The 26298-nt window shown below is 48.8% G+C and overlaps 11 protein-coding genes across 11 annotated transcripts; 5 read left to right on the top strand and 6 right to left on the bottom strand.

The window, feature by feature from the left end:
- Positions 1-3442: 3442 nt before the first annotated feature.
- Positions 3443-4488, top strand: N7481_005194 (putative plasma membrane ammonium transporter (Ato3); the record flags this gene model as incomplete). Its single annotated transcript, XM_057264413.1, has 4 exons — positions 3443-3714; positions 3788-3888; positions 3971-4266; positions 4327-4488. The coding sequence occupies 4 exons, from the start codon at positions 3443-3445 to the stop codon at positions 4486-4488; spliced, it is 831 nt and encodes a 276-aa protein (XP_057122133.1).
- Positions 4489-5105: 617 nt separating this feature from the next.
- Positions 5106-6468, top strand: N7481_005193 (uncharacterized protein; the record flags this gene model as incomplete). Its single annotated transcript, XM_057264412.1, has 8 exons — positions 5106-5205; positions 5259-5307; positions 5353-5433; positions 5489-5646; positions 5712-5884; positions 5946-6052; positions 6107-6234; positions 6284-6468. The coding sequence occupies 8 exons, from the start codon at positions 5106-5108 to the stop codon at positions 6466-6468; spliced, it is 981 nt and encodes a 326-aa protein (XP_057122132.1).
- Positions 6469-6726: 258 nt separating this feature from the next.
- N7481_005192 (uncharacterized protein) lies at positions 6727-7999 on the bottom strand (the record flags this gene model as incomplete). The annotated part of the gene is made up of 4 exons (XM_057264411.1): positions 6727-6892; positions 6950-7311; positions 7359-7717; positions 7846-7999. The coding sequence occupies 4 exons, from the start codon at positions 7997-7999 to the stop codon at positions 6727-6729; spliced, it is 1041 nt and encodes a 346-aa protein (XP_057122131.1).
- Positions 8000-8349: 350 nt separating this feature from the next.
- On the top strand, positions 8350-9317 carry N7481_005191 (SDR family NAD(P)-dependent oxidoreductase; the record flags this gene model as incomplete). Its single annotated transcript, XM_057264410.1, has 3 exons — positions 8350-8853; positions 8915-9031; positions 9084-9317. The coding sequence occupies 3 exons, from the start codon at positions 8350-8352 to the stop codon at positions 9315-9317; spliced, it is 855 nt and encodes a 284-aa protein (XP_057122130.1).
- Positions 9318-9568: 251 nt separating this feature from the next.
- N7481_005190 (chitin deacetylase CDA6) lies at positions 9569-10994 on the bottom strand (the record flags this gene model as incomplete). The annotated part of the gene is made up of 2 exons (XM_057264409.1): positions 9569-10746; positions 10808-10994. The coding sequence occupies 2 exons, from the start codon at positions 10992-10994 to the stop codon at positions 9569-9571; spliced, it is 1365 nt and encodes a 454-aa protein (XP_057122129.1).
- A 616-nt stretch (positions 10995-11610) lies between these two features.
- On the top strand, positions 11611-12583 carry N7481_005189 (uncharacterized protein; the record flags this gene model as incomplete). Its single annotated transcript, XM_057264408.1, has 2 exons — positions 11611-11840; positions 11905-12583. The coding sequence occupies 2 exons, from the start codon at positions 11611-11613 to the stop codon at positions 12581-12583; spliced, it is 909 nt and encodes a 302-aa protein (XP_057122128.1).
- A 1175-nt stretch (positions 12584-13758) lies between these two features.
- On the top strand, positions 13759-14566 carry N7481_005188 (uncharacterized protein; the record flags this gene model as incomplete). The annotated part of the gene is made up of 3 exons (XM_057264407.1): positions 13759-13913; positions 13990-14380; positions 14441-14566. The coding sequence occupies 3 exons, from the start codon at positions 13759-13761 to the stop codon at positions 14564-14566; spliced, it is 672 nt and encodes a 223-aa protein (XP_057122127.1).
- A 761-nt stretch (positions 14567-15327) lies between these two features.
- On the bottom strand, positions 15328-16852 carry N7481_005187 (TLC domain-containing protein; the record flags this gene model as incomplete). The annotated part of the gene is made up of 4 exons (XM_057264406.1): positions 15328-15801; positions 15872-16421; positions 16510-16619; positions 16730-16852. The coding sequence occupies 4 exons, from the start codon at positions 16850-16852 to the stop codon at positions 15328-15330; spliced, it is 1257 nt and encodes a 418-aa protein (XP_057122126.1).
- Positions 16853-17511: 659 nt separating this feature from the next.
- Positions 17512-19053, bottom strand: N7481_005186 (uncharacterized protein; the record flags this gene model as incomplete). Its single annotated transcript, XM_057264405.1, has 1 exon — positions 17512-19053. The coding sequence occupies one exon, from the start codon at positions 19051-19053 to the stop codon at positions 17512-17514; it is 1542 nt and encodes a 513-aa protein (XP_057122125.1).
- A 2100-nt stretch (positions 19054-21153) lies between these two features.
- N7481_005185 (GrpB family protein) lies at positions 21154-21768 on the bottom strand (the record flags this gene model as incomplete). Its single annotated transcript, XM_057264404.1, has 1 exon — positions 21154-21768. One exon carries the CDS (start codon positions 21766-21768, stop codon positions 21154-21156), a length of 615 nt encoding a protein of 204 aa, XP_057122124.1.
- Positions 21769-22463: 695 nt separating this feature from the next.
- On the bottom strand, positions 22464-26113 carry amdX (putative C2H2 transcription factor (AmdX); the record flags this gene model as incomplete). The annotated part of the gene is made up of 3 exons (XM_057264403.1): positions 22464-22549; positions 22617-25961; positions 26020-26113. The coding sequence occupies 3 exons, from the start codon at positions 26111-26113 to the stop codon at positions 22464-22466; spliced, it is 3525 nt and encodes a 1174-aa protein (XP_057122123.1).
- Between the last annotated feature and the right edge of the window lie 185 nt (positions 26114-26298).

The following is a 26298-nucleotide window of genomic DNA, read 5'->3' as shown; positions in this document are numbered from 1 at the left end:
TTAATTCGGGCTTCAGGAATAGCTTTGGAATTGGAGCTGGAATGGGCCCATTTACGATTTCTGGGTTTGCATGAATGAGACAGGTCGAGTTCAATAGACAATTGCATTGCGCCGGGGTTATATCGCCCGAGAATGAAACAATTTGCCTTGCGCTCTTTACACTTGATGTTCCTGTAGAAGTAGGTATCTAGGGGAAGATTCAACGATTCAACACTCGTCGAAGGAAACCTTAAATTCGGGCGGCATGTGATTATATTAGGCGATGAGTGACCTAGGACATGACAGTCTTGTAGCTACCGATCAGCTGAGTATCATTTCAATTAAAAGAGGCAATTGAGAACGGAACATCTGGCTATCCCCCCTCAACCCCGACTCAGACAAAGTGGAAGTTCCACATCCGATTAGAATTCAAACCAGGGTTTCTTTGATATCCTTGAACTCTCGTGCTGTACCCTGATTAGAATGCATGCCCCCGAGGACTTCAATGATAAACTAACCCATCGTTGGTGTTCCCGCCATCCAGGTCCATGTAAGTGAATGTTCCTGCAATTTGTAACCTGGGGCATACATCAGCTGACAGGAACAAGTGTAAGACACACCACCACAAGAAGCGAAATTTACATATACCATCCCCTAGTGTTCACATCTTGCGTTATCAAATACCACTGGGAGATCTTGGCCTGACCACCAGCGTTCCACCCTTGGAGCGGAGTGCAATTACCAGGACTACAACCTGCGATATCCGAATAGCCTACGGATTATGGAAAGTTTAGTTGAGGCGAACAATCAAGGCCCCCAGATCAAAATGCATCTTCCACGGACAGGGTTGAGGCCTACTGCCGCCTGCCACATTTCGCAACGTCCATGGAGACCGGCCTGGACTCACCTTTTCAAGAGTCCATTATTGAAGACTGAACCTGTTCAAGCCCCAGCCATTGACCTTGTTAACATCAGATCCGCCTCCTGTTTTGGTTGTAAGGAAGTCTTCGTTAGAGCTGACTCTATTGGTAGGCGAAAGGGTGGGAGATATGACTTCTCAGCATACAGGTTAAAGGCAGAGCCGCCATTGACACAAGTTAAAAATTACGGTGCGCCCGTGAAATTCATGAGGTGCAAATTGATCTTGTTGGCTTTCAAAGCCCATTTTGTGACAAATTCCAAGGGATATACCTATGATTGTTGAGAGGGTTAGCTAACAGGAGAAGGAGGTATTGCGCCCAGGCAAATGTCAGTAGAACTACTCGTCAACCCCTTGAAATTTGAGTCGTGGACCGCGAGTACATCGCCTACGATGTGAATCTGTGCAGCCGTCTGTCCAAGGGCGCGACTGGAAATGAGAACATGGCTGACTTTAGGCAGAGCTCCAGACATACATAGATAACAGCTACAAGAAGGTCGCTCAGATGGTGGATTAGAAACAAAAGGAGATCCTGCAAGGGCTGCGGGTCCGCGCAGACAAGGCGCTGGAGGCCACCCAAGTCCTTGAGGATCCCATTCAGCAGAGAGGAATTGTCATCGGCGAGTACTCCAAGAACGCAACGTGAATCAAGAGCCAAGCAGGAGCGGAAATCGCTAAGGCCGAGGCAAAGGATAGGAACAATCAAGAGCAATCTACTACCGCCACTGGGAATACGTCGTTTGATGAACTCTAGGTCGATCATATAAGAAGTTGAGATTCTTGATCGTTGGACCTTCTTTGTTTACTAGTAATACCTTAGGAAATTTCCATGCAGTATATGAATCTTTGGAAACTACATGTTCGTCTTTCCACTCTACCTAGGGCAATCTCTATATCAGATTAAGGGGCCGCCTAGATTTCAGGCCTACAATTCTTCACTGCAGCATGTTGGTGTGTCAATGCTAGTTTTTAACTTGAATAACCAGTGGTATCGCAATCAAGTTTAGTTACGGGGGCCCATAAGGTCTAAATGGAAATAAGAGCGAGATGGGAACTGAACGAAAGATGAGATGAAATTAGACTAGGAAGTGGGAATAACCTCACGCAATATCTAGTAGATCTCGCAATGGAATGACAACGCCGTGTAAACGGCGTCCAAACGACAAAAGGTCATGATGAAAGCAATGCAAGCAATGACTCGGAAACTATGCAATGCGGGCAGGGTTATACCCTAGTCCTGCATGCATGAAGTGTTAGCTGGCCATGCCACTGGACCTGAGGCCAATCGGCCTCAGTACAGTTTAAAGTTATATGTAGCTGTTTCGAAGGTTGCGGGAGTGGTATGCCTGAAAAACGATGAAAACTGCCAGACTCCATAACCTCGGTATTCTGAAGGGTGCAACCAGGAGCGATATTAAGCACCTTCCAAACAAGGATAGACTTACAACAGAGAAAGCGAAGATCTCGTATATGACGCAGGATTCGCTAATGCCGCTCCTCTTGGTGGGGTTTCTTGTCGCAGCTTAACTCCACATCCGGCTATCTGAGCGCCAACTGCCGCGGTTGTTCACTGGGGTTTGCCAGGCAACATCTACTGGACTCGTAACCCCGTCGGAACAAAATCAGCCCATTTGGTGGGAAATTGTGCACCAGCATTAGCAATTTCCATTTGGACATCGGGCTGATGCGCCCACGGACTCGCGGAGTTGCTCCGTAGCGTCGAGTTGTCCAGGGGCGTTTCCAAGTTCATGACGCTACTTTTGTTGGGGTCGAACAACTTGGCGAAACTGCTGTTAAAACTTGACATTGGTATCGTTCCTGGGAGCACAAGCCGGGTACAGCCATTGAAGTTTCAAGTGTCGCACTGACAAAAACACGCATGGCATCAGTCAAGAGTCCAAGGCTTGATTGTGAGGCGAAGCTTTAGAATAGACTTTGAACCGGCGCCACCGTTTCTCTCGAAGTGTTGGCAAAGTCTGGGCGTGTAACCTTTCTTTATATTTTGGACCATTCCGAGACTGATTCATGCGGATAAAGGCGAGTTAACGGCATGTAGCCGAGTCGACACAAGAAAGTCCTCGGTCCCCGGACGCATTCGCGGGGGAAAAACCATTCTGGGGCATGGTAGGGCCACCCCCCCCCCGCGTTCTCCCCCACAAATCGCGGTTTCCCGGACCCACTAGTCACCGAGGGTCGTCGCTTCAGGGAGGATGGTAATGATAGCCTACGAATCAGAGGTTCCAATTGCGTCCAATGCAAGACACTCTGGACTAAAACTCGATCGGGATACTGCAGCGTTTACACCGATATGGAAAGATACGGGGTCCGGGGGTCTGGGGGTCTAGAATGACTTGCATTGGAGAAGATGTGGAGACAGCTCGTTGGAGTTACACTGTGGATAAAAGGGGAAGCGAAGATATAAGGACCAACCCCTGGGATATATATTCGATATAACCCACACAAGATCATCTTTCAAAACACTTGTCGAGGGTCGATTAGCGGCTTCCCAAATTATCGGTCCTGCTCCATTGAGGATTTTCCATCATGTCCGACGAAAATGTGAGCGAAAAGCAGGAGGCTTCTACGGCTGAGATGCTGCGTCGCTACCAGACGGCCGAGAGTGTTCTTCTTCCCATCCCTCGGGATGTATTCGAGAAGCTTTATTTGAGTCCTAAAACACCGACAGCGGGAAATCTGCGTCGTACTTTCGGCAACCCGACTCCGATTTCTCTACTCGGTTTCTTGTTAGCTGCGACTCCTGCCGCGATGACCAATATGGGGTGGCGGGGCGCTGGTGGAAGTGGTGGTGCTATTTTGTAAGACTTCAAGTTGTCCCTTCAATATTTTGTCTCATACTACTACAAGATGCTGACATTTGTTCTGGAATAGACCCGTATTTATCTACTTTGGAGGCATGGTACAAATTTTTGGTGCCGTGGGTGAATGGATTATTGGAAACACATTCTCTTGTGCACTCTTCTTTACCTATGGTGCGTGCTAGTATTTGAGTGAAAGGAGATTAGAATACACCCGATGACAACTTGAAAATAACTGACAAACTCAACCTTATAGGAACCTTTTGGATCGTTCAGGGCACTTCAAACATGCCATTCTACGCAGTAGGAACCAACTACTCACCAACTGGAAATTCGTTGGAGGGTATACAAACACCCGAATACAATGCAACCGTGGGGCTTTATTACGTGATTCTCAGCGTTCTCACATTCGTCTACCTCATCTGTTCTATTCGGACAAATATTTGCCTTTTCTCGGCATTGTTTCTTCTAGTCATCACTTTCGCCCTAACAGCAGCCACCTTCTTCCAGGTAGCGCTGGGGAATGCTGAAAACGCTGCCAGACTGCAATTGGTATCTATAATCCTGATTTAACATTTAAGCTTTGCCGATGCTAACTTTGGGACATAACAGGCTGCCGGCGCTTTCAATTTTGCTCTTTGCATACCAATCTGGCACATATTTATTGCGCAAATACTCGATGCAGTTGACTTCCCTTTAACACTACCCGTTGGTGATCTGAGTACAATTGTGCCTGGGAGAAGCCAGAAAGAGAGAAAGCGCCAAGAAGAGTAATATCAAGATAACCTTCATCTGCGGGGCCCATAACACCCCTAACGGCTCAGAGTGATAAACAAATTTCCAATTCCTGCTCAGGTATTGTGTGTTTATGTCTTCTCGTTTTCTGTCATTCTTTCACTTGAGAATACCGGATATTACCATACTATATAACTATATTTTCAGAGGACTAAGGTTACTATCCAATTCAAACACCTGAACCAGTAGTGTGTGCCCACTAGCGCAAAATCAGAATTGCTGTCTTGATGTACTCCCGAGGATTCATTGATAAAGGGTGAGACTTCTGGGAAAATACGAGAAAGTTTCTTGGACGCGGTTACTAAGAGGCGCTCTTACTCGATTAACAATTCTCCGACACCGATGAGTATATTTGACGAGGCGGAGCTGTTGCATTGTCTCCTCATTATAACCCCGCCGGTTTACTTCTTTGGGGTAGCCGATTATCCGGGCTGGAATCGCGGGGAAATGGCCGAGGATGCTAAACGCATGAATTATACTAGATAGCGAGAAGGAAGAGTAAAGGGAATACCTATAATTACCCACAAACAAATCACCCAGAATCTGGAGAAGGAAAAAAGCACGGAAGACTAAATATCAGAATAACTTTGCCCAAGATGCCGAAGCTGCCTCCCTACGAATACAATGGCCCGGTAGACTGTACCATCCCACCAAATCGCGGGGTCCTTAAAGGCAAGAGTGTCATTGTGACTGGAGGTAATTAGTATCCCAATCTTGTCTGTTTGAACGACCAACTGATGATCTTCTAGGAGCAAATGGCATGGGCGAAGAGACGGCGCGTGCTTTTGCTGCCGAAGGGTGATTTACCTCAAATAAAAAACATAATGATGATGACACTGACAGTATTGGGGAATATAGAGCATATGTAACGATAGCCGATCTGAACGAGGAAAGAGGGAAGCAAGTTGCGCAGGAACTGGGCCGGTTCGTTCCATGAGTGTTGATCCCTGAATCCTCGTCAATGCCTAACAAATACTAGAAATGCTCAATTTGTGAAGTGCAATATAACTTCTTGGGATGATCAAGTCGATATGTTTGAAGCTGCGATCAAGAATTCCCCCCATAAAAGTTGCGATATCGTCATTGCAAATGCGGGAATTAGTCGTGCTTCGGGAGACGATCTGTGGCCCTTGGACGGTAAGTATTTCCATTCGCAAGATTGAGAATGCTGTGAAATGTAAGTTGCTTACTAGCTTTCTTAGACCCAAATTCCCCTCCCGTGAAGCCAGAGCTGAACATTGTGAATGTAAACCTGATTGGCACAATGTATACCTGGAAACTTGCTGTACATTATTTTCGAAAACAACCGGACACGGAAGACCGAGATCGCTGTTTCATAATCACTGGAAGTATGGTATCTTGGATTGATTCTCCAGTAAGACACCTTATTCTTTACTCTATGCGACAAATTACACACCTACTGATTCCACGAACAGGCAAACTGGCAATATACGAGCAGCAAGTACGGACTGAGGGGACTGATGAGAACAGCCCGGAGAAATTCGCACGAACAGGGAATTCGAATCAACTACGTGGCTCCTTGGTAGGTATCACAAATTTTCACATAAAATAAGGTTACTGAAGAAACAAAAATTAGTTATATCAAGAGTGCCATTCGCTCGGCTACCTACGAAGCTCAACTAATTTCCAAAGGCGTCGAGTTTGCCCCGCAGGAAGATGTGGCAACGTGTATGATGAAGCTTGCAACAGATCGCACTATCAATGGTAGAGGACTCAGAACTAAGATATTTTATTTCGGCTGCTGACATTCCAGGGCACTCTCTTATGATCACTCCGAAATCGGTTGCAAAGGAAGGCTACAAGGATGTGGGTATGGATGACCATATCGAGGAGGGATATTTCAAAAGAACTCAGGAGATCCAATTGGATATTATTGAAGACAAATGGGAAGTAGGATGGAGCAAGGGCCGCACTGGTGAGGGGGCTAAGAAGGAATGAACTGGATGCTTGTTGGGAATTAAGCGAATGTTTGCGTTTAACATCGTATCCGGGCCCCAATCCAGTGCAGAAAATGGTCAAATGTGAAACATAGACTGAGAATACTATAGGATCAAAACTATCTGCGGATTTGCATTCTTAAAGGACCCGTGGACTACTAGTACATGAAGAGCTCGGAGTTAGTAATTGTTCGCCAGTTGCTTGAGAGAAATATTTCTATGTCCGCTTTCGACTCTATCCAAAACTCCGCCTTCGCACTCATTCCGACTTGATCTCGAAAGAGCCACACTCGGGGCTAGACAACGCCCAAGAAATACCGTTTGTCATAACCTCATCCCATCTCTTACTCGAAGCAGCCAGCTTGTCGCCGTAGCGGCGGAATCCATGAGGAACGCCAGGGAAGACGTGAACATCAGTAGGCACCCTAGCACCGGTTAGCACAAGATCTTCAAGATCCCCAAACTGGGGGAAGGCCACTTACCCATTCTCATTGAGAAGCTGCGCGTAGAAAAGGCCCTCGTCGCGAAGAGGATCATTTCCTGCAATACCGAAAGTCGTCGGAGGAAGCTCTTTCACTTCTTCCGCGGTGGCATTTCCAGGATTAAGCCTGCGGTCATCGCCGGTGTTTGAGTCTTTATTGACATCCAGCAGGGACCCAAAGAGCTTGATTCTGTCAATTGGTAGGATTGGCGCATTGGCGCAGCCTACTAGACTCGACAGTTCTGGACTGCGCAATTTGTCCTGTCTCGGGGCATAATAATCTAGCTGGACAAGGCAAGGGATCATCAGGACCTGTCCTCGGATTCGTGGACAAGCAGCCAAATTTTCATTGTCGCCACGATACTGGGCAAGTGTCAGAGAAGCAGTCAGCTGGGCTCCCGCTGATATACCCCCGACCACGACCTCTCCCCGCGTCCGCCGACCTCGGATATGTTCTCGTGGAACCAGACGAAGGCATCCTCAACATCGTTCCACGCAGTCGGATATTTATACTCGGGGGTGTGTCTGTAGTTGATATTGAAGACGACGACGGGGAAACTCTTCTCGAGTTGGTCGGCGACAATGCGAGAGCAGATTGCGTCTTCAGAACCGAGGGTTCCGAAGAGATATCCACCACCGTGAAGATGGATGTAGACAGGAAGGGCATGGGAGGGGGAGACGTTCGCTGGACGGTAAGAACGCGCTTCGAGGACATATCCGTCGCGAGCGGGAATTTTGAAGTCCTTGGTATGCACCTTTTCAGCTAGGCCTGTTGGGACAAGAAGTTAGTTAGATCGTCGATGTGTTTATGCAAGACATCTCCACCCAGCGGCAGATATGTCTAAATTCACTTTTTTTTGGAGATCTTCTCTCGCTATGTGATATGCAGGTACTAACCTCGATCAGCGACGCCCTGAGCGGCCATATCCTCCCGACCCTTATTGACGATATGTTTTAAATCCTCGAGACCGACATTCGGGAAAGCTGGTAAGGTAGGCTCAAGAGCCACCCAGTCTGCAATGGGGGCAGTATATTGCGAGAAGTCAGCCATTACGTTAAGCTAGATGGAGTACGATTGTAGAAGCGGTGAAAAGGTACGAGTAGGTTAGAGTGAGGTACGATCAAGGAGGTGAGGGGGTAAAAGTGGGTAGGAAGGACTTGGGTTATTCAAGATGTAGTATCTATCACATCACATCATAGGCCCCGCAGTCAAGAAACGCCTCGGTTCGGCTATGCGGGGGCCAACCCCCCCCCCCTCTCCGCAAGGCTGGTCCAAATGGGTATGCCGGTAATCTTTGGGAACTTGAAGCGAAATGAAGGTTTTCGGTCGGCTAGAATTAAATAGATTCCATAAAAGGATTTATATGTACACGATTTTTGGTCGAGATTTCGATCATAACCATGGATCCCGGCATATCTTCCGAACCGCCATCTCGCTCTCTGAGTGGCAAGGTGGCCATTGTGACCGGAGCTGGGTGCTTAGGAGATGGAATTGGTAACGGGCGTGCTATATCTATTCTTCTAGCTTATGATGGCTGCGATGTGCTGTGCGTTGATCTCAACGAAGAATGGGCAACCAAGACTGTGGAGATGATATCATCCAAGTCAGGCCGAGGACGGGCTCTCCCATTTCGAGGCGATGTCACTTCTGCCAAGGACTGCGAAACAGCAGTGAACCTTGCTGTCGAGAAATTTGGTCGTCTTGACATTCTTATTAACAATGTTGGAATTGGTGGCGCTCCAGGCACGGCGGTCGATGTTGACATGGCGGAGTGGGCAAAAAGCATGGATATTAATGTCGGCAGTATGGTACAGATGAGCAAATATGCCATTCCGGCAATGACTCGCAACGAGGGAGAAAATAAAGGAAACATTGTGAATATGGGGAGTGTGGCGGGTCTCAAGGTACGGTTGTTCTATCGATCGATCTCACCTTTCATCGCCCCCCAATACTGATCTTCGTAAGGGTGGAACACCTCATTTGCTTTACCCGACATCCAAAGGCGCCATCGTCAATCTCACGCGCGCAATGGCAGCGCATCATGCGGCGGATGGGATTAGAGTGAATTGTGTTTGCCCGGGGGTAAGTTGACCTTTCACTCCCTGAAGGAGGCTGTCATTGACTTTGTTAGCAGATGCTGTACACGCCAATGATGTACGGGAATGGAATGAGTGAAGAAGCCAGAGAAGCTCGCAGAAAGCGCAGTCTTCTCGGAACAGAGGGAAATGGGTGGGACTGTGCCGGTGCTGTGGTATTTCTGGCTGGTCCACATGCTCGATGGATGACGGGCGTGATTTTGCCGGTGGATGCAGGAACGACAGCTGCAGTGGGGATCGGAATGACCAAGAGCGCCAGTGTTAATGCATAGTTATGCAGCAATTGGCAGACTATCTGTACACATCCGATCCATTTGGTTTTCAAATCTTCAAGTTCCCTGGTATCTAACCAAGTACAAATACTGATAGCTTCCAAGGTTCCTTGAAGATTGGCTATCCTAGTAGTTTATTGGATTAGTTACCAAGAGGCCATGGGTATGTAATTAGTTAAGTACCCTATTCATATAAACGAAGACAGAAGAAAGGAAAGAAGAAAATAGCCGAGTCGCCAATAAACGGCCCTTCACATCCACATCGCTACAATCAAAGCCAGAAGAAGAGAGGTAAGAGCTGCAGTACCAACAGTTTGAATGTCTGAGCCCGCCCCTGATTTCCGGCTAGGGAATTTTGGATCCCACGCATCACCATTTGGTGGTGCTTCGATAGAACAATACCCGGCATCCTTCAGACAGCCCTTGCCGCAGTGTACGGTCGTGTTTCCACAAACATGGGAGCTTCCACAGCATAAGCCGAATGGAGACCCGAAGCAGGTATAATTAGCTCCGCAAGTACCGTCAACGGAAATTTGCTGACTAGGTCCCTTCTTGGGCTTGTTCTTGGGCTTGTTGCTATTCTTGTTGCTATTCGTACGGCCCGGCCAGCTGCTATCTTTGCGGTACCAATTGTCACGCGGGTCACGTAGGCAATCGCCCAACGTCACAGGACGATACCCGAGTCGCGTCATTGTCTGCAACATGTGCTCGGTGAGATTGTGAACAGTTTGCTCATGAGCGTCATGACCGATGACGAGCCACGACTTCGTGTGAGGATTGCCGCTGGATAGAGCATCATCGAAGATGTCCTTGGACCGCTGAATCAAACTGGGATCGTCATTTTTGTAGTCTTCGGTGTCGATATCATACAGGACAATGTGGTAACCCAGTTCCCCAAGGTGCTCACGGCAACCTGAGCGTGGAAGACAGCTAGAGTAAGGTGGGCGCATGTAGGTAGGAAAGCTGCCCATGATGTTTCGCAGAGCTGCTTCGTTTCTTTCCAGTTGTGCAGTACGTTGTTTGGGTGTCACCTTACTCAAATCTTCGTGAGACCAGGTATGACTGGCAACCTGATGACCACTGAGTATCATGCGTTGGATCAAGGAGGGCCAAGGTAGAGAGTCGTCGTCGATCGAGCCTTTGCCGTTGTTGATTCCAGTGACAAAAAAGGTCGCCGGTGCTTCGTACGTGTCAAGCAGATCGAGGAGGTCTCCTGTGTATCGGTTCGGGCCATCGTCAAAGGTCAAGGCCACTGTTCCGGGCACAGTGCATGAACGAATCTCTGTAGGGCCATATGGGACAAGCCCGATATGAGGACGAGGAATGTTCTTGGTAGGAAAACCCTTCGGCTTTCGATGAGCATCACAGTGACCATAATCGATCATACAATCCGGGGAGCGGCAGTGCGCCTTGCTCGTCCCGCAAAAGCCTGCGATTTGTGTCTGGTGAGCCTTATTTCCCGTATGTTGGATAAATACTAGAGAGCCTACCTGAGCTCGAACAGCAGGTGCCGGTGGGACACTTCCCCCATCGCGGGCCACACTTATACTCGGGATTTTTGGGGTCGTCTCGAAACTGGAGCTGGATACGACTGGTTTGTTCCGGGGGCGATACAGATGAGCAGACACAACCTCCAAGTAAAATAGCGAGGAGTAGAAAGAGATGATATAGTCGCATCTTGAGACAGGGCGGATTGGATTGGATGTGTGTATAACAGTGCAACTCGAAGATGATATATTTATCATAAGGGTGTGCTGGAAAGGGAGTAGAGGAGAGACAGAAGAGAAATAATTGCAAGTCGAAAGGGAAATTGGAAGTTGGAAAAAGGCAAGAAGGGAAGCCACTCAATGGACATGAGGAAGGCACGACAGGAGGAACAGCAACAGCACAGCAACACCACATGCGAAAGAACTTGCATGAATAATACTACAAATACATAGTGTATACACATGATGGCGAATAAAACCCCCCTTGAAAACGTCAGTGTGGTAACAATGTAAATTGTTTAGATCTGGACAGATTTGTAACTGACAAAATGTGAGAGAGGAACGCTCCAAATATCATGATCTATAGTTTCAAGTGACAAAATAAGTGTTGCCTCAGGCATAAAGTTATGCCTGGTTGCTGCCTGACTGCCCTCATGCCTCAGGCCACAAACACAACCCCACGTTTGCCTATCGAAGCGGCTATCGTGATACGTTCAAGTTCAACTTCTTAGACAGCTCCAACTCCAACTCCAACTCTCTTCGTCTCCCACCCTCTTGCCCCCAGCTCTATTATACACATTCTCACTATGGCGGATCGACAGGTGACCCAGCAGACCATCTTCAGCTTGCTTTCCAAGCTGGATGATCCTGATGCCGACCTGAGATTCATGTCCTTGAACGACCTCTTCGGGATCCTGACCAACCCGAGCTCGTCCTTCCTCACCAGCGACCGAACTTCTTCCACCAAACTCGCCGATGGACTGCTAAAAGCCTTGGACGATCAACATGGTGAAGTTCAGAACCAAGCCTTGAAGTGGTACGCCGCAACCCTGCTCTACAGCTCTTGCATTAGACCCGGCTAACCATCCACGTCACAACAGTCTTGGTCCTCTCGCCATCCGCGTCCCGTTCGAAACACTCATGCCTCTTCTCGAGAAGCTGGCCGATCTGACCTCCTCTCAGACAATCGACACCTCTGTCCCCAACACCGCCCTGCGCGTCATCGTCGACACCCTTCCTCGCCCGCAAGCCGGACAGCCAGCTCCCCAATCGGTCCTTTCTTCATACAACGCCGTTTCAAAAGTACTAATCCCTCGACTGACGGGTCCGACTCCATCCACCTCCGGCCGCCGTGGCTCCGTTGTGAAGGGAATGCTCGAGAAGGATAGCTCCAAGGGATTCAGCAGCGATGCCATTGATGTACTCATTAAGGTCGTCACTTGCTTCGGACCGCTCCTCCAAGAAAGAGAGCTGGATGCTCTTCAAGAACCCGTTATGGCAATTATCCACAATGATACCGCGGGCACCGTGGTGACTAAGAGAGCCTTGGCTGCCATCTCCGCCTTGGTGCTGTACTTTTCCGACAACCAGCTGGATGCTTTTGTGGGCCGCCTTTCCGATACCCTCTCCTCACCCAATATCACGACCATTCGCCGCCGTCATATCATAGCAGCTATCGGAGTGATTGCCCGAAGCGCACCAGCCAAACTCGGCCCGCATCTTGACCGTCTGGCGCCGTTTGTTTTTGCAGCAGTGGGGGAGGATGGCGTTGGAAATTGAGCTAGGATTGCATTGTTAATCTCCGCTGCAAACAAGTTCCTATTTCTTGTAGGGGCCAGGGCCAGCACCGACTCTCAGGTTTGACCTCATGAGCCCCCCCTTAAAACCATCCGATAGACGCATATATCGGATGGAAGCAGGACAGGTTCCCGTTGCATGCAGTGCATACTGCCAGCGTTTCCAGCGAATAGGGCCTGTCCTCTGAAAATATCATCTAGAGGATATTCAGTCTGGCAGAATGAAATGATACCCATGTTGTTTTTTACCATTGCCTATGATTCGGGCTTATGATCAAGAATACTCGAGTTATGGTAGGTGGACACCCATAATCAGTGTTCGAACACCCTCCCTATCCTACTTTAGCATCATATGGTATAGGAGTATGTAATATCAAGACGCAATAGTCCATAAGACTCGGGGTGAAGGGGGGCTCTTGAACATGGTGGCCGCGATATGCGACAGAAGAGTGTGGTGAGGAGAGGTTTTGTGGATAGCGTTAAATTCTAGCTCAATGCCTAGCAATAAATTGAAAAAATACTCGAGGTCCGAGTCTCGATTGGGATATTCTCGGCTGGATGGAAATTATCATGTAGTAGTGTAATATTAGCCACTCCTTGTATTCCAATGGGTCAATCTAATCAGATCATCTCCCGTCCCACCCCCCTCCCCCAAGTGGGCACAAGATCAAATCCAGAACCTTGGAACTCAATTACGTTTGAGACAAGTACTCCTGGCATCAACATCAGATACTAGATGATCGACTCTCGAGGTCCATGGTAAATCTCAACCATTCATGCTACAATCTAGATATATTTTCTAATACTCGGTACTATCCAACCAGGATATTGCAGACACCACAGGCATTACATCACAACGCACAGACCCACGGAAGGAACAGGGATATACTCCGAAGTGGTCTGGTCTGACGATGTCGGAGCAACCAGCCCAGGCCAGCCACGGTGACCAGTACGAGCTAGTAGTACTGTTGGCCTAGCACGATGCCCGGGAGCCATGGCCACAGCTGCCCACAGCTCCTGCGAGGCAACCCTCTGACTCCTTCCACTCACCCTCTCACGCCGATCTGATTCTTGACCCCTCCTCTCATTCGTACCTCCTCTACCGGGGGTTTCTTGCATTCCAGCTTTACATCTACCTCTACCTCTTCTACTTCCACCATGGTATTCGCACGTCGTTCTCTCCGCGGCGTCGCTACGGCCGCCCGGTCTTTCCGTGCTGTTCCTGTTAGCCGTCCTTCGGGACAGGTACTTGGACGTCGGTTTTACGCCAGTGGGAAGGGCTATGAGGAGCATGCCTCCAGCGATTTACCCTGGTATGTTCAATTGATGTTCACTTGCAATTAATTGGATCATCTCAATTGGAGCTAACTCATCTTTCCTTCTTGCTAGGCTGGCCGCTTCCTTGGGTGTCACAATTCCCATGATTTACTTCCTGCTTCCTGCTGCGTCCGAGAAGGACTCACATGGTCAAGGCCATGGTCACGGTCACGATGATCACGGAGATGAACACAAGGGCGAGGATGCGGAGAAGGAATCTACTCCTGAGGCTGAATCGGAGGAGGCTGGTACACCTACGGAGACCCAAGCTGCCCCTGCTGAAACTGAAGACAAGCCGACCACTGAATCCAAGCAATCTGACGAGTCCAAGGCTACCCCCGCTCCAGCCGAAAAGGAGGGCAAGAAGGCGGAATCAGAGCAAAAGACCCAAGAATCTTCCGAGAAGCCGCAGAAAGATGATACCCAGCAGTCAAAGGAGACATCTGAGTCTGGAAATGACGAGGTGGGTCAATTTATTCCAATTGATCTTGTTCATGGCAGTAGATACTAACAAGTTCTAAAGGCCAACGCCAAGGAGACCAGTGCTCATCAAGACAAGTCTGAGGAGGACGCAAAGCCCGCCGATGAGTCTGATAAGAAGGAGAAGAAAGGCGAATCCGAGCCAGCCAAGGCTGAATCGCAGGAGTAATGGCTTGCTGGTGTTCCCACCTGAAATGTACCAATGCCATAATCTATGACGTGTAAAGAGTACTTGTGAATCGGTCTAATACCATTTTTGATACGTCTCCCAAAGATCCCGAGGTCTACACCTGCTGTTCTCTAAGGCTACAACCCTTGAATTGAACCAGACAGTTCCGAGTCAGTGCTATGAAAGCTACCTAGGTACCTACTGCTAGTACCATGCCCACGTGGACGGCGTGTCTTGTAAAATAGTATAAAATCATCGATATATTCATTTCATCCGCATTAATCGGAGACTCAATCAAGCCCGAATAGCCAACCCATACCTAGTCAGTACTAGTAGCATGGGTACTAGTAAAAGTGTAGTGATAAACACGAGAGTCGAATCAGACTGTGCACGAATCGAACCAAAAAAAAGGAAACATGAAAAAACGGAAAATCCACACCTAGAACTACACCTACACCCCCCAAACCCAATGCATCAATTCAATTCAATCAATCACAATCACAGAAAGGAGCAAAGCCACCTTCTCCATATAAGGAAGAAAAAGACTCGCTCCGAACAAACACCTTTCCTTGAACCATGCGTAATTATAAACAAGGCTTGGCGCTTTTTGATGCGCGGCCACCCAAAATTGGAACCGGGGGTTGAACAAAAATATGAAACGAAACGTGGAGACCGTATTCCAAGAACGACCGGATGTTGAGAGATATTACCGGTATTGTTCTGGGGGTTCAGCCACCTGAAGAGCGGGAGACCCGGGTTCTTTAGGCCTTCCTGCTGCGTGTCCGGGGACCGCGCTGCTCGGTCACGGGCTCGCCGTTGACCATCACTTGAGGTGTTTGGTTCTCCTGCTGGACGCCGGTGGTCAGAGTGGCCTTGCTCTCGGCCTCGACCTGAGTTTCTTCTTCCTCTTCTTCTTCCTCGTCGTCGCTTCGCTCGTCCTTGGTCTCGCTGGTGAAGATATAGTTTGCCAGAATGCGGAGGATGAGGAAGAGCCAGAACAGGTTGACGGCTTGCAGACTGGCGAGCAGGCCGAAGGTGATGTATTGACTGATCCAGCACTTGTATTGCTGCGTCTCCCAGTTCAGCTCGAAGGGTCCGACGGTGCGGAACTCGGTTAGGACGGCCCAGAGGATCTTCAGGTTGAGGAAGTGACGCAGGTAGATCCAAACTCCAACAAAGGTGCCGAAGTAAGGGGGTGTGATGTACGCATCGAGATAGTTCAGCGTTTTGGAAGTCTATTGTAAGGATTAGCGATTTGGCTCCAATTGGTATTGTCTGCTTGCTATGGGGGTATAGAACACATACCGCGAGGAAAAAGTCCGAGATGTCGTGAGTGATGTATACGGCCAGACCTATATAGGTGAAGTGGAAACGGTAACTCAGTCCGATGAGGGCGAGGGTAATGATGTGGTGTCCAACCAGCTCCTTGAAATCCTTGCGCGGCTTCTCCAGCTGCAGCATCAGGACAATCGCCTGCTGTGCCCAGTAACTAGCCTCGAGCAGATAGTAGGCCTTAAAATACGACTCGTGTTCACGGTGGGGGAAACCCTCAAACATGGCGGTCGTGTTGAAGTACCAGAGGGTCGACCGTTTCATGACGTACAGACCGAACGGACCGAAAATGCCAAAGTACATAGCTGTGTAGACCTGCTCCATGAAGCGGGCGGTCTTACCTCGGCCCTTGATTCCGCACCGTTTGGCCAACGGACGAATGACCTGCTGCATCATGAACTCGCGCGTAAAGGAGAGCACGACGGTGTAGAACGCGACGAAGGCGATATCCTTCTTTCCCTTTCCGTACATGATGGGACCGCCGGGGGTCTTCGGGGGTTGCGGGTAGGAGAGGAAGATGGCGCTGTGCATGGGGTTTGAGGGGGGTCGGGTTGACGGCGTATAATGATAGCAGGAAGATCATGATCAAGAGTGGGAGCAGCCAGGTGTACTTGAGGCAGGTGTCGGCGAAACGGTGAAGATACGAGCGGGTTCGGCGGCGCTTTGAATGTGTCTTGCCGGACTTGTCGTGGGCCTGTGTCTGTATTTGCGAGTCCAATTGCTACATCGCGATCGAGTCAGTCCTAAGGTTCCTTTATTGTTACTGCTGGAGCTGCTGCAGCTGCTGCAGCGGGCGCGGATGCGGGCGCAAACGCGAATACCGACACGTACCTTTCCCAGCCCTGGCGAGGAGGGCTCAATCGGACTGACTTCATTCATGGTGGACAATGCCGGCGCACTGGTGTCGCCGCGAATGTCCACCCCGAGGTTTGAGCTTCCGCGAGGGCGAACCATGATGTGCGGATGATGAGAGGTCGCGGAGGGCGATGCGTGAAGAAGTAATCTCAGCTATCTCAGCTATCTCACGTGCGCGGTGTGGAGGAGCAGAGAAGAAGAAAGGAAAAAGAAAAGCACCGGAAGATAAACGAGGCCGACCCTCCAGATCCCTCGTATTCGTATGAAGAGGTTGAAGAGTGCTCAATGACTCTTGGGTAGTTCCAGTAGTTCAAGTTCCTCCTGGTCCCCTTTTTCCCTTTCCCTTTCCTTTTTCTTTTTCTTCCTTTTTCCGTCCAACTCCGCTCCGCTCCACTTGAACTTCGGCAAACCACAGCCGAGGTGGTCTTGGCAATCAGGACATGGTATACCAGTGTAACATTGGATCTATAATCTATGCATAGATGGGGAAGAACTACTAGCAGAATACTTGAAAGCCCACAGTTGCATAGATCCATACTACTAAGTTCTGAATACTAGTACTGAAGAGAGCCCTCATTGGCCAGTCTGATCTATAAAGTCCGAGAAGACCCTACTAGGCCTATTCAATTGATAACAAATCGCTACTAGTACTACCTAAGTGCCAAAGGATACATCAAATAAACTTGAATTGACCTGAACTGAACTTGAGCGTCCCCCCCCCAAAAGTATCCCTTGAATCCACTCCAAACAATCCATCTCTATGATCCCCGTCGACTCCGAGTCCGCGTGGTTCTTGCCGCAGACTTCAAAATCTCATGCATCAATGGCTTCACAATGGCAAACTTTGGGTCTCTGGATCCACGTATTGGCTCAACGTCATTACGAATAAATTCGGTGAACTCCACAGTGTCAACTAATGTCATGTTGATATTCTCCCAATTAGGATTCAGCGTGATGTCGGCTGTGACGTTAAAGTTGATACTGTTGTCCAAAATCGTCCGAATCATCTGCCTGCCTATATCTTCAATTCCATTTAACGAGTTATCCCTTTGCAATTCAAGAGCGGCTGGATTTGCGCCGACGGGTAGTGCAGCGAGCCTAGCCTCACATTCATCAGTAATAATCCGATATTCCTCTTTGTATTGTACTATAATCATCTTGAGGATATCGATTAACTGCTGATATCGTTGAGTATGCGTCAGTCGAGGCCGTGCTAAATCGACCCATTCACTAAGCATGCCAAGACCGTCTGCATTGAAATGTTGGATAGCCGCCCACCCGGCCAGTCTCATAGGCCCATCAATCCTCGTGACAACATCACTGGGCTCATCCGAGACCGCATGTGTACCATTGGCGATTTGAGTTGCCATCCACGGCCTATTATGCCAAATAGCAAGGAAGTGAGGGGTAGCCCGACCGGAAAATATTGCGGGATATCCATTTCTGCCAGGCGTATTCACAGGAACCCCGATCCAGGTACTGATGGTAGTTGATACTGATGCCATGTGGGTAACGATGTTGGTGAGATCGGGACTGTCTGCACGACGCAGTACAAAAGACCATGTGTTACGTACTGGGACTGTAGGGGGGATATCATCCACATTGGCGAATACAAGCCCGAACTGGAATGCACGGAAATAATGCGCGAAAGATAAATGAGCCATTGCATTTGAGCTACCAGAACATTGCCTGGTCAACTCTGCAGGTGTTAATGGCATTGGCTGTCCTCCCACTATTGCCATCCTGTGCACTCGATCTATCCAAGTTTCCTCAAGAGATCTATTAACCACACTCACAAGATTGAAAAGGATATTGCGTCCCCGAGCATCAGGGTTATGCATATGCACAACTGCCGGACTCAAGAGATCATCCAGTGACGCATTGTTCAACATATAAAGAAGGAGAGGGACAGGATTGCCCCCGCCAAGGTTTTTGGCAACCTCAGAAACTATGGCGAAGTAATTGGTCGCTGTACGGTCATATCCACTGATCCAGACCGTGCCTGTTAGATGAAGCATCTGGAAACATTCTAAGCAGCAGTCGTCGAAAATCTCCCCTAGTGTATTATATTCCGAAATCGGTTGAGGAGGGAGACCTCCTGGGTTGATGACAGGAACAACAATATCTGGTCCAACACCAGCATACGCAAGCTGGGCTGCATCTAATGCAGCTTGGGCCGCTACTACGAACGGATCTGCAGGCCCAGTAGCTAAAGTCTGTGCTTGCGCGAGTTCCAATTCACAGATGAGTACTTTTGCGTGGCGAACTATCTCAATCGTGCTGGTGTAATGACCTAACATGCAACTTCGTTGGAAATGGGCTCTTTGAGCTGGTCCATATCCAGCTTGAGCTGAGGCTGCTATGCCTGGTCCCAGCGCTCCGGCCATTATTTTTACGACGCCATGGAAAACCTCGTGGGTCCCTTGAGCGATCGCAGCATCAATGATATGGGACCATATCTCTACCGGCAGGGTACTTATCGGTGGAACAGCCGCCATGTTCAGGTACTATATAAGGATGTCAAAAAAGAAGGATCGGTATTGCTTAATAGAGAGATTTTGCTCTCGGAGGAGATATCGCTTTGAATGTTTTTGTGATATTTGCCCTCGAGATGGGTCCGACTTTAAGTAATTTCATTTTATGATCTTTCGAGTATACTTTAGACCAAAGCGTTCATTCAAGTCGAGATGAAAGAGAGGTTTTATTTGAAAGGGAGGGTATGAAAATAGCCTGGGATTGAAAGAAAGCTTTTCGTAGGCCTTGATCTATTCTATCTTACAAGTATCAAATGATTCAACTTGATACTATTTTTATTCCTTGAAGTATGCCTAGGTGCCCTAATGCACCAAAGCGGAAATTTCATAGCTATACTTCTTCAAAGAATGCTTGAAGTACCATGGAACATATCAACCCCACCAGCTCTTATTGGAAGACATGCAGAACAAAGCACAAAAACAGCATCGAGGTGATCATATTTTGGCCTATCGGAAACTTAGTATCTTATGTAGGGTCTCCATGTGGCATATAGTGGTTGATTAATTTAGTCGAAATGGCTTTCGCCTAGAAAAATGAATGAAACAGCCCCATTGAAATGCAACAGTAGAATAGAAATGTAATACATGGTATTCAACTTGAAAGCCAGGGGACGATAGGCGCTCTGAATCCTTAAACCCATGCCTGGGGGTATGAAACTTTTCAATGTTGAATATTCATTTTGAGCCAAGGTCACTAAATCACCAGAAAGTTGATAGTCATTGAGCGTCAACCTTAAAAGATACTCAAAGACATCCAATAGATATTTAGAGCTCTTTGATGTCACCAACGATGGATACTCAATTTAATAAAGCTCTGAATGCGAAATGATATTTCTCAAACCTATCCATTCTACCAAGGAGTTATTGTACTTCTGCATTGCGTCAAATGATCGCCGATGGTCCGATAATCCTTGTCATATCCGATTTGGTCATCGCCGAGACAGGTCTCCTCAACCTCGCCGCGACACCCATTTGAGTCGAGTCAACAGAGCCCTCGGCGGAGTTCTCACTAAAAAATCAACCAATGACCTACCTCTCGTCGTCAACAAAGGTGCAGCACGCCACATTGGAAAACCAGCTGCGTGAACTTGAGCGAATCTTTGATGAGTTCTTTGAGACCCTTACGGTCTTCATTATATGCGCCAAAGCCACCTAGATCGTATTGACATGGATCGCATCAATCAAATAATGCCTCGAATTAAAACCCTTCGGGTACAATGCATTGATACTGAATTCGAAGTGGAGCGAGAGGAGGGGGGTCAGGATTGAAATTCAAGTGCTAAGCAGTCTTTTGGAGTGACCTCGGGCCGTTCTATGTGTCTGCATGCAATAGAATTAATGCTTTGACTAGGGAATCCTTGGAACTTGCTAGAATATTTGTCATAGCTTCGGCCTGAGATAGACTATAGTAGCGGCAATATAGATTTCCATGTTGATACACAATCCATTATCACTTCTTCTAGGTACAGGAATCGAAATAGTCGCTGGACTGTACTTATTTAATAAGTGGCGTTGCGATAAACCGGAAGGAATTTATATTTCAAATTAATGAAACTGCACTGATTGAGTTATTGAATAAAGAAAAGTTTAATTGTAGAGATCTTTGAGGCTGATGGGGAAGTCATAAAATCTACTAACAAGGGAGAGATGATCAACTTGAATTGAGAGTGGACGATTCGCTGTTAATTTAGAACCTGGCTGTTAATAGACAGATCTTGTTCTCAGGCAATTGAGGGAATGTTCGTATCATCATGAAGGTCTCGAACGTGTAGAAAGCAAGGCTAATCGGTCAACAGCTCATGGGCCGCATATTTGCACAAGGCATCCTCTCTCACAAAGATGAGTTCACCAAGCCTCTTCAATCCATCACTGAATGTAGCCCATGTCTCGGAACGCTCTTCCCAAGATATCCTGAATGGTTTTATCTTTCCGCTGGGTATAATCCATCATAGAATCCCCAGCAATAGCCGATTGTTCAGCTGCTTCACGTTTCACTTTCGCATACAGCTGTACATCCTCCGGATTTCGAAGCAACCAGTCACGAAAGATACGATGTCGGACAACTTCCGGCGAGTCAGGACCCCACACGTGAAGATTAACATGATATGCGCCGGGCCAATTCTCCACAAAAAACCGATGTTGATGCCATCCGGGTTCGCGTAGAATAAATCGAAACCCTGCGTCCTCGAGCAGCTTCACATATGATATTTCATCCGTTGCATCTTTTAGAGAGAGGTCAATATCGATGATATCTTTGGCTGGTAGGCCCGGAACGCTTGTAGAGCCGGAATGCGCGATATCAATGACTATTTCCCCGAGGGCGTTCTGAATTCGCTCCTTGACCTCTTCGAACCGTTGCGGCCATACTGGGTTTGGCTCGAGGATAGTAATGGGAGGCTGTACCGTTCGGAAGGCTATGCGCTCGACATGTTCTGGTTGGTACTCATAGGGCGCGATAATCTGCGCGACTGTTGGAGGCATTGTATAATAGAACAGGTGCCTTCAAATGACGGGTGAATATGGAGAAGAAAGAGCTCGATTTGATGAGCTGGGATCGCATTGATAGACACTGGTAGGTTTCTGGATGACTCTCAATGGAACGCCTTATTTGTTCGCTTCAAGTCTAGGCAGTAGTCATGTGATCTATGGGGAATTACGCAAGATAATAATCCAAGTAAAGTTAATCATATTCACATGAAGTAAAGCGGCATAATTAAACATGGAGAGACCAGAGAGAAGGGAAAAAAAAGGAAAACGAGAAATGGTAAAAGAAGTTCCAGGCCAACTCCAACGAAATTCAAATCACAATACAACTGACATTTCAATCAAATCGCCAGCAAGAGTCAATCGACCACGGGCACATCGAAATCGGGACCAAACTCTTTCGAGAATCGGATAAGTGTAACACATATAGAACAAGACAACACAGAACAGACATCAATCATCGCTAGGTGGAGAAACATGGAATGGAGGCAGCAGTATCACAGTAAAGGCAAGGGCAAAGGCAATCAATCATGGCATGGCATTCATCTATCACAGATTCAATCGATCGGGGTATCGGTATCGGTATCATATCGAGGCGGGAGGGGAACCAAGTCATCAAGTCAGGAGTTGAAAGTGACACCGGGGCGAACAGTAGGGTCAAGAGGGTCAGACTCGGAAGACATGAGAGGTCATTAAGTGGTCATCATAACGGAGTGTTCAGCTCGTTCTTTCATTCGCATAGCCTGAGCTTCTAGGGAGCGGGCCATTAATTTCGTCACTAAGAGCAAAGAAAAAAATGTCAGTAACTTTGATGAAATCTGAAAACTACAGGAGAGGGGTCTTACCTGGCCAAACAGCAGCTCGATCCAATAAGCTCGCTGTCGCAATCAATATTTTACATCCGTATCCACCTTCCACCACACTGGGCAATCGTTGCATCACACTAAGGGCAGACATAGAATTGCTATTCTGCACCTGGCGCCGCATCTTCGTTTCAATGCTACTGAGAATCTCCGTGATTTTATCCACCAGCTTGCAATCTTCATCCTCGAGCAGCATTACCCCAGGCACCTGGGTGAGGTCGACATCCTCGCGGCCAAGGATACCCAGGTATGGGCCCACGCGTTCTTGAACGGTTGTGATCCACTCCGCCAGTACTTGTGAGCAGTCGAAGACGCACATAGCGCACTGAATGGGAAGTTCTCGTGATGAGAATTCGGCAAAGGTGTTGCCGAGTCGATCGGACATGGAGATGGAATCAGCAGCGTAAAAAGCTGCTTTTCGGAGATGCTTTTCACGTTTGGATTGGCCGTTCTTGTACACGCTGGAAAGAGATTGCATAGATTGGTCTTGGGTCGGGGTTTGTGAGATGGCTAGATCGCCGACACCGAGGTCGTTGATCGACTCGTGACGATTACCCATTGAGCCCAGCGCTGAATCAACTGCGTCGCTCATGGCTGTGTCGACCTGGTGGAAGACTTCCGTACCTCGCGCAAGCTCGTCTGCCATGCCGTTCCAATCACGCTGCCAGAAGGCCTCCTTAGTTCGACCCAGGTTGACGAATAATCGAACATAGGCTAGATCCAGTAAGGGGATGCTGTCTGCTGACAATGGACCGGCGCCAAAGGGGTTGGGTCGCTCGAGGCTGTGAACAGGATTTCCTGCCCACGCTGCTTGCCACGCTCGTAAAGCCGGCTCGATGTGCGATTGCATGGCTTCAGTTTCTTGTGCGGTCCATTGTCGGCCCATGTGTCGTTGCCGGGTTTCCCAGATATAATTATGCAAAGAGTAAATTAAAACAAGACAGCCAAAGGTACTAGGCCGACTTTCTGGGTTTGAAGGATCCTCGCTGAAGAAGAGATTCGATGATTGCTGTTGTTGCTCTCGTTGGCTGGCGGTTAAGAGAGATGTGAGGGCGGAAGAGAAAGACACGCTCTGCATAGAAGACGTGTGTCCTCCCATCTTTTTCCATGCCTGTGGGGACTCGGCAGCCCAGAGATCCTCTTCACAAGGAAGCTCGAGTCTTATCTCGGAATTTGTCAGGGCAGGTGCGTGGTTGTATGCAGAGACGAGGAAGCTGGACAGAACAAAGATGGCATAGAGGGTGCGCTTGCGTTCTTCGACTACCTTCCAATTTAACCAGTCGCGTCTCTCCTTCGGCTGGTTGTACGATGATGATGACCAGTTCTCGTTATCGGCGGAGTCTGAGTCGGATATGTTGAAGTTTGCATTTAGGTGATCTTGCGGCAGGTTCTTCGGGTCCAGATGATGTGTCAACTCTGCTGCTCGTGCCAAGCTAACCAGTGCAGCGCAATGCGTGCTGGCGATATCCGCGGAAGTCTTATCACCGCAGGTGTGACCGTAGATTACATTGAGTAGCATCGCTTGCACCAGCCAGAGCGGAGTGTTGTGGACTGAGCTATCCCGATGAGAACTTGAACGACTTAGCGCGGCGGACATGTCGGCCTTGCGTCGTTCTTCGAGATATAATTGTATCATCTTCTTCGCTGCTTCGAAAAGATCTTTGGAAGCGGCAGCTTCATATTCGTAGAGTGCACCGATGGCTGCCATCGAAAGTATCAGACAGCCTCCACCACCTGCAACTCCGGTGGAACAGAGATTGAGATGCCCGCTAGGTGTTCGCAAGTTGTTGGTATACTCTGGGGCCTGGAAATTGAGGGTTGGGATGTGGAGAAAAGGCGAGTGAGGATGAAAATAGGTGATGTAGGCCGAAATGTACCGCTGCATATCCGAAGTGCTTGGTAATTGACCAGTGCTGTTGAAACCATTCGAGCGGGCGAACAACTCACGGCTATTGAGGAGGCCGCTCGCGGGCTGGGAATACTTGCGGTGATTGAAGCCAGTGGGTTGCGACATGCTCGCTAATAGAGCCTGTCGTGTGGAGTCTGTAAATGTATCCGTTGAGACTGGGGAATGTTGACTTCGTAGGGCACTATTCGGGAAAGGAACGTTGAGAGGATTAGGAGATTCTCCGCTTGTTGAGGATGGAAACATACTCTGCGAATGTCCTCCCACGATGGGTTGGCCGACCGAGGTCATGGAGGGAGGAGTGGCGTAGGTTTCAGCAAATGGATTCTGAGCCATCAGCGACTTAGGCGACACGGTCTCTGGGGCGATGCCCAATTCGTTGAGGGTGTTTGGGGAGAAGTCGATGGCGAATTGGTTGGCGGCGGCGTGGTGTGCGGGGAACGGGTTGTGCCAACCGTTGGATATGGGAATGCGGTTAGGACCATCCAGCATGGCTTCGCTGATCCCACTTTGGCTACCCGTGCTCATCGCTGAGGGTGACGACTCATCGATGACCGAGTCGTTACCATTTCCAAGCGCCACAGCCGCGTCGAACCCATTCATCCAGTCGAAATTCATGTCCTCGTCCATCATGGGATCCGCTGCGGGGTGCATACCGTGGGCATTGTGGCCGAATGGGGAGGATGGGGAGTCACCAAAGCCCTGGGGAGAACCTGCGAAATGAAGTTGTGCGGGATTGATTGTGCTGCCATGACCCATCAGCATACCATCAATGCCCAAGTCGAAGCTCCCGTAAACGGGAGCCGTCCGAAGACCACCAGACATGTCCAGCGGGAGTCCAGATGTTTCAAGCTTAGCCAATCCATTCACGGGAGGATGTCCTGAGCTGAAACCCCTGTAGTCAATGCTTGATCCGACCGACGATCCTAGACTTGGGTGGTATGCATGACCCGATTGGCTCGGGGCGGAGGATGGGTTAGTTCCCTCGGCCAGTCCTAAGGCGGATCCACCAATGTGACTGATAGTGTTGGCCCTGGGGCGCATTGATGATGATGATGAGTTGTTAGCGATGGAGTTCTTGCGCACCCGATTGGCCCCCGCACCAGCCGGGGCTCCAGAAGTACTCTCACGACGACCATTTCGGGGTCGGGAGGATGGAGTGGAGGTCATGTGTAGCTTCTGCTGGTGTCGCAGCAAGAGGTCGCGGCGGGCAAAGCATCGTGCACAGTCGGGGCATTCAAACGGCTTCTCCTTGGTATGGGAACGTTCATGGCGCTTCAGGTGCTCCAATCGGGCAAATGAGCGACCGCAAGTGGTACAGACGTGTGGTCTCGGCTTATCAGTTTTGGGAGGAGGGATGTTGCCATTGGCAGCGGCGGCCTGGCCATTGGCCTCGGCCTTCTTGTTCTCCTTTGATGGAGCTACCGGTAGGAGTTCAGAATTCCAGGAACTGCGAGTGGTGGTGGGGTGAGAGCTTACCAGGCATGTTTCCAGGGATCTCGTTAATACTAGCGAGATCTGCGATTTGGGGGCTGTGATCGGGATGTTGAGCGACCATAGCACCTAACAGCATCCTAGGAGAGAAGTTGTTCCCTTTTGGACCGAAGTGTTAAAAAACACTGGTCGCGTTAAAAAAAAGAGGAAGACGGAAAAAAGGTGATGTGTCGTCCAAGGTTGCGACAAGACGCAATCGAGTGTACACTTTCGTCACTGGGTGGAAGATGACGCGGCGGTACACAGGACGATAGAAATTATCGT

This window comes from Penicillium waksmanii, assembly GCF_028829765.1.
Source record: "Penicillium waksmanii strain IBT 27052 chromosome Unknown utg000005l:1.0-5232799.0:1.0-5237142.0, whole genome shotgun sequence".
NCBI lineage: Eukaryota > Fungi > Ascomycota > Eurotiomycetes > Eurotiales > Aspergillaceae > Penicillium > Penicillium waksmanii.
This window is presented reverse-complemented; position numbering and strand designations above follow the sequence as displayed.